At 51.5% G+C, this 7,024-nt stretch overlaps 1 gene segment (V, D, J or C); it reads right to left on the bottom strand.

Moving 5' to 3' along the window:
- LOC103304701 (immunoglobulin heavy variable 4-38-2-like) lies at positions 1-5,360 on the bottom strand. The segment is given in 4 exon segments: positions 1-9; positions 179-417; positions 4,913-5,233; positions 5,315-5,360. Coding segments are annotated over 4 exon segments (615 nt in total).
- Between the last annotated feature and the right edge of the window lie 1,664 nt (positions 5,361-7,024).

Genomic DNA, 7,024 nt, shown 5'->3' with positions numbered 1-7,024 from the left:
TTAGGGAAACTGTGGCATGAGGAGGAAATCACACAGACCGCACAGGAAACAGCCCAAACCTCCAACTGCACCTGCTGCTGGTTTGGTCCTTGTGTTCAGGGACCCTGAGCACCCCCTGGAGGTCGCAGCCTCAGCTGCAGACAGGTTAGTGTCTGGGCTCACACTGACTTCCCCTCACTGTGTCTCTTGCACAGTAATACAGGGCCGTGTCCTCGGCTTTCAGGCTGCTCATTTGCAGGTACAGCGTGTTCTTGGCGTTGTCTCTGGAGATGGTGAAGCGGCCCTTCACAGAGTCGGCGTAGTTTATGTAATTTGTACCACTACTACTAATGTACTGGTATGCAACCCACTCCAGCCCCTTCCCTGGAGCCTGGCGGACCCAGTGCATGTAGTAGTCACTGAAGGTGAATCCAGAGGCTGCACAGGAGAGTCTCAGAGACCCCCCAGGCTGCACCACGCCTCCCCCAGACTCCACCAGCTGCACCTCACACTGGACACCTGCAAACACAGAGACACAGGGGGACTTAGAATCACATGGAAGCACAAACAGGCACAGGCACAGGTCTCAGCGCTCCCCACTCCTGAGAATGACCTTGAGAAATGATCAGGAGGAAAACACAGCTTGGCACCAAGTCCATGGTGGAGCCGCTGGGGTCCTGTCTCAGGCTCTTGGGTTCTGGGTGTCTCCCCAACATGCCGGGCAAGGGCCCCCTTTTATGAGCAGGAGGAGAGCCCCATTTGCATGGATTCTGCATATAAGGGTGCAATTGTGACCCTGGGCTGCATGCCTGACCTTGTCATCCTAGGGGCGACCCCAGATGGAAAGGACTCAAGGATGCTGGCCACAAGGGGTCCCATCCTGACCAGCCCTCCCTCCCTCCTTTCCTGAGACCTGTCTCCCTGACCCCATTCCTTTGGGGGCAGCTTCCAGGATTGAGAGTCCTCCTTCCTCAGGGTTTTGATGAGGACCCAGGGGTGCTCCCCCAGAGGCACATGGATGGGGCTTCCTCTCACTCTCCTTCACCTGCCGTGGGCCATGTTGCTTTCTGGGGTTTGGGAATAAGAATTTGCATTGAATGATGCTTTTATTTTGAGACCAAAAGATTCTCCTTGTTATTTTCCACAATCAGATTCTCCACAAAACTCTAACATATGCATGTGAGGAGGCAGGAGAGGCTGGGCTGGACGCTGTGGCCGCAGCCTCTGTCTCTAACCTGCTGCCACTCTCACAAGCACACAGCTGCCTCCTGAAAGCACACATTTCCCTCGACCTCCCTGCTGTTAATGTGGAAAAGCCCTGTTTCCCAGCCTCTCAAATTGAGGGAATTTCTATCATTTAAAAAAGGAGTCCTAGCTGGTTTGGCTCAGTGGATGGAGTGTGGGCCTGTGGACTGAAGGGTCCCAGGTTGGGTTCTGGTCAAGGGCACTTACCTTGCTTGCAGCTTCTTCCCCTGGTCGGGGCTGGTGCAGGAGGCAATCAATCCACGTGTTTCTCTCCTATCCATGTTCGTCTCTGTCTGTCACTCTCTCTTTCACTCGCCTTAAAAATGAATGAAAAAGTATCCTCGGTGAGGATTGACAAACAAAATAGTAATAAAAATTAAATAAATAATAAAATTAATTAATTACAAAAATGATTTTAAAAAGGAATATGTTGGCTCTTGAAGCAAAACCCTGGGTAGAGAGTTGAGGCACCACGTCGTCCTTGGGGGCAGGTGAGCACCTCCCTTCCCGGAGGAGAGCGGCCACCTGTGTCCACCCTCCCACAGCCCCAGGTGAGGACAGACGGACACAGGGATCTGGGACTGTGGTTTCTTGTTCTTCTGGGAAGGCGGCCACCACCACTTGGAAAGTGCGATCTCGCTGGGGAGGGGAGGCATGGGCAGGTCAAACACCACGAAGTCTTCTGTTATAATAATGTAACCCCTCTAATGTATGAAATAATTATTGTGTGAAATGTGTGCTGTATGGAAACCCCCAATACTCTGTAACTTCCAAAATTAATGAACACCCCACTCTCTTGATGTAAAAGCTCTGAGCCCTTAAAGTGTAAACGCCCTGCTCCCAGCATAAGGCACACCGTCTGGCCCACACTGATAAGGACACAAGTTGTTTACCCCGGTCTATATAACCCCGAGACCATCTTTAGTTGAGGTGTCCTGCCCGATAAGAGGAGGACTCCACGTCGCTCTGAGAGACAAGCCCCTGATTGCTCTGCTGTGTGAGCCTGAACCAACTGCGGCCGCCTGCCTGTCTCCATCTTTGTCATCCATCCTTCAGTGTGCATCGCCGGGTGGCCTTTGCTGGAGCCCAGGACCCACTAGGAATAGGTAAATAAACCCTGTGTGGTTGCATACTGATTCTGTCTTGTGTGTCAGGTGTTCTGGTTCAGCTCAGCTGTCTAGACATTGAAGTACCAGGGGATAGGCCATTATTACTGACCCCTGGTCACCTGCGTTTGTCCCACTAAGTCTAGACAGATAAGCAATTAATTGGGGCATAATTGGAACACCTTCGTTCTCTCTTCCTTTTCATTTTTAATTCTTATTTTAAAATATATTTTTATGATTTCAGAGAGGAATGGAGGGGAGAGAGATGGAAACATCAGTGATGAGAGAGAATCATTGATCAGCAGCCTCCTTCATGCCTCCTATTGGAGATTGATCCTGCAACCCAGGGCCTGTGCCCTGAATGGGAATCAAACCCATAACCTGGTGGTTCCTGGGCAGATGCTCAGCCCCTGAGCCACACCAGCCGGGCTCCTTCCCTCTCTGAGTAGCATGTACTTGACTCGGGGTTCGCTCAGTTGCTGCAGGTCTGACTGTGTTTGAGAGCCCGACAGATGCCAGTTCTGAGAGTTTCCGTTTGCTTTTTGATGCTTTTGTGGAGGAACAAGAGTTTGGAGCTGCCTAAGCCACCATTTTGCTTCTGCCCCTTCTGCTCAGTGACTCCTTTTGAACAAACAGAGAATGAGAAGGGAGAAGAGCAAATGCTGAGGAAATCTACCAACAACAGAGAGAACAGAGGGGGCAGCGCCCATCCCAGGCCAGCAGAGGCGGGAGGAGGGGCCCGGGCTGAGCAGTGACTCTGGTGTTTGTAAGGAGAGCCTGTGTTTTAGGAAGATGAGCTTCCTGTTCCTGGAGGACCCCAGACACACGTCCAGAAGGGGTGGCTTTGAGAGGAGTTAGCTTGACGGGCAGGCAGACAGGGCAGGGTCCATGGGAAACCAAGGCAGGTGGATGGTAGGCAGGGGCAGACACGGCAGTCTGAGCAGCCTAACCACAGGCACCAACCAGGCAGAAATAGCAGAGTGTTTCTGGACTCAGAGCGGGAGGCCTGGGAAACGAGGGAGGGCCTGGGACAGTAAGGTGAACGCACACAGGGAACAGGGACGTGCAGGCCCCTTGCTGGGCAGGAACAATGAGGGCCAATCAGGTGGGCACACGGGTGGACACGGAGCAGGCTGGTGGCACACATACACCCGAGACCACAGGCTTCAGGGGCAGCCCATCAGGGGCCCCTCCCCGTGCGGGGAGCCTGAATCTGCTTGTAATAAACGCTCCGCGCTTTTGCTTAAACCTTCTGGTCCCCGATTTCATTCTTGGACTTGGTGACCCCCGATCCCAGGGAGAGAAGAAGCTGGGCTCGCTGTTCCGGTGATCAAGTTTGGCTCAAATAAACTCTTAAAAATATAGTCCACAGGCTTAGAGGTTCTGATGTCAATGACTTCAAAATGGCTCATTTATGTTGTGGATTTTATGCCGATTCAACCAGCAGTGGAACCTGCCAGAGTGTCACAGGGGAGACAGCACAGCTGGGGAAGCCTCCTTTCTTTCCTTCTTCTTCTTTATACACTTTCCTTGATGCCAGATAGGAGGCCAGTGGAGCGATGGAAACATCAATGATGAGAGTCATTGATCGGCTGCCTCCTGCCCTCCACCCCCTGGGGATCGAGAGTGCAACCAGGCATGTGCCCTGACCAAGGAATCCAACCATGACCTCCTGGTTCATAGGTTGATGCCCACACTCCCAGGCACACCAGCTGGGCTGGAAAAAGACGGGACACTTATGTCCATGACAACCAACAGCAAACTTGCCTCATCTCCAACACCTGTGAACTCATAAGAACTCATCCCATCCAGGTAGCAGGTGTTTATAATTGTGTGCACCTTCCTCTCCACACGGGGAAGAAAGGTGTGTGAACATGTGTGGTAAATGAAGAAAAGACATGTTGATGTAATGAATGTCAAACCTGTAGGGAATGTTTTATAAGATTTTATTGGAGCCAAACGGACGAGAACTGTCGGGAAGGAAGACCTCCAGTGCTCCGGAGAATAACCATCTGAGCTCCGTTTGTGCGTTTGACGTTCAGGAGGGAAGGTGAGGAGACATGGAGGTGGGAGAGAGCGAGGCGGGGACTGGGTGCCTGGAGAGTGACCAGGAGGTGCTCTCCTGAGGGTGGTCACGCTGATGTCACAGGTGTGTTAACCCAGATGCACAGAAACCATGGATGGGGGTGCTTCAGGCAAAGAGGTGCCTTTTAGTAAAGAAGTCATAGGCCTGGAGTGTACCCACCCCCAGGGCTGCCCAGGTAGGAATGTGTGATCAGAGCCTCCTGTGAGGGTCCTGTCAGTCACTGAGTTTTGTCAGATTTAGGACAGAGCCCCCTTTTTGTTCACAAACACAATCCCTAAAACTAGACCTAGGACAGGGCTTCCTGTGAGCTCTGTGGCTGAGCCTCGGAGCAAAACTAATTTAAGACAGAGCAGGAAATGGTGTCTTTCTTTAACTCTCCACCTGCTCCTGGTCAGGGCCCTGTGCTGGTCCTGAGCTCCCCCTGGTGTCCTGGATGCTCCCTGCAGCCCAGCCCTGCTGTCTGCTCAGGGAGGTTTGTGTCTGGGCTCACACTGACTTCCCCTCACTGTGTCTCTTGCACAGTAATACACGGCCGTGTCCTCGGTGGTCACAGAACTCAGCTTCAGGGAGAACTGGTTCTTGGACGTGTCTCTGGAGATGGAGGTTCGGCTCTTGAGGGAGGGGCTGTAGTAAGTGCTCCCACTACTACATATGTACCCCATCCACTCTAGCCCTTTCCCCGGGGGCTGGCGGATCCAGTCCCAGCAGTAACCACTGGTGATGGAGTAACCAGAGACAGTGCAGGTGAGGGACAAGGTCTCTGTGGGCTTCACCAGTCCTGGGCCCGACTCCTGCAGCTGCACCTCGGACAGGACACCTGGGACAGAGAGAACACAGTGAGTCCTGGGCTCAGATGCAGGGTCCCCATCTCCTCACATCTAAGCCCTGAGTCACTCACATCTGGGAGCTGACAGCAGGAAGAGGAAGAGCCACAGGGGAGTCATGTCTTGCAGGTGAGGTCCTCGTCCCCCAGAAAGTATTCTCCATGGTGAGGAGGCCCTGTATTTAAGTGGACGCCAACTGTGTGTGTGTCTGGTGGCCGTGTGGGCATTTGCATATGGGAGGTGTCTGCACATACAAAGGGCAAGAGGTGAGGGAGGTCCCGGTCTCTGGGGCTTCTCCTGGAAGGAGGTGCTGACTGTGCCCTCAGAGAACCAGGCCCTCCTTGGGGTCCTGGTCACCGTGCCCAGGGGCCTCTCCTTCCACACCAGGGGCTGTGCTGCAGGAGGTGGTCAGGAAGTAGGATGTGGGCACAATCAGTGACTCCTTATGGATAAGATCAATGTTCCTCTGCTCCCATAGATATATAGATATAGATATAGATATAGATATAGATATAGATATAGATATAGATATAGATATAGATATAGTATAGATATAGAGATTGTTTTCTTTATCTTTACTTGAGGATATTTTCATTGATTTTTAGAGAAATGGAAAAGAGAGAGATATATATAGATTGAAAGAGAAAGAGAGAGATAGAGGGAGCGAGATAGGTAGATAGATAGATAGAGATACAAACATTGATTTTTGAAATATTGAACAGAGGAAGATGGTGAGAAAGAGAAAAATTGATAGCAGGGAGCATATTTATCATTTGCCTCCCATATCTGCCAAGACTGGTAATCAAACCCACAACCTTGTCACTTATTTGTTTTAATATATATTTCATAGATTTCAGAGAGGAAGGGAGTGGGAGAGACAGATAGAAACATCAATGATGAAATAGAATCATTGATCGGCTGCCTCCTGTATGGTCACTACTGGGAATCCAGCCCACAACCCAGGTACTTGCCCTGACCAGGAATGGAATCACAGGTCGAAGCTGAACCACTGTGCCACACCAGCATACCTACATTCAGTTTTGAAATATATGTTCAGTTAGGTTAGAATTCAACCTTGATGGCTACTCAATTTTCCTTCAGCACTTAACGTCCTCACTTGTTGCAGGAGGTTCATGTTCAGGAGAGCAGAAGTCCCATTTGACACTGCTTCCCTTACAAAGTGATCAGAGGACAAACTAAGACCTGAGTGTGAGCCTAGAGCCAGTGGACCAAGTGCTGGGGAGAGAGGAGCGTCTGTGAGGGTCCCTGGAACCAGAAGCATGAACTAGAGAGACACAGACAGAGCTCCCGGGTCCTATTCCTTCAGGCAGTTTGGTGCTGGACGTGTAGCCGCTGCACGGCCTCCTTTGTGGTGTTAATGCTCTACTCTCTGTTGTAGATCCAGTTCCATGCCTTTGGACATAGAAGAAAGTAATCATGACCAGATCAGTTTAGGTGAAGTTTTTGGTATCAATGGGGCATAATAGTTGTAGTTTTGGAAATGTTAGCTAATAAAGAGGAATGTGTTAATTGACCCTCACACTGTCTCAAAGATGGCAGCACCAATAGCCAATAAGGTGGGAATATGCTAATTGACTGCCCTGCCCTCAAAGATGGTGGCTTCCACAGCCACAAGATGGCGGCGCCCAGACCCCTCAGCCCTGCTGGGGCAGCAGGCATGTGGCAAGGCTGGGCCAACCTTCAGGCAGGCCCAGCTGGACGACGTGCCTGCCTCCAGATAGCCCCAGTCCCCTCAGCTCCCCAGCTGCCCAGGTCTGGCCTAA

This window comes from Eptesicus fuscus, chromosome 5 (assembly GCF_027574615.1).
Source record: "Eptesicus fuscus isolate TK198812 chromosome 5, DD_ASM_mEF_20220401, whole genome shotgun sequence".
Classification (NCBI taxonomy): domain Eukaryota; kingdom Metazoa; phylum Chordata; class Mammalia; order Chiroptera; family Vespertilionidae; genus Eptesicus; species Eptesicus fuscus.
Note: the sequence above shows the minus strand (reverse complement) of the source record. Positions and strands in the feature narration are given on the sequence as shown.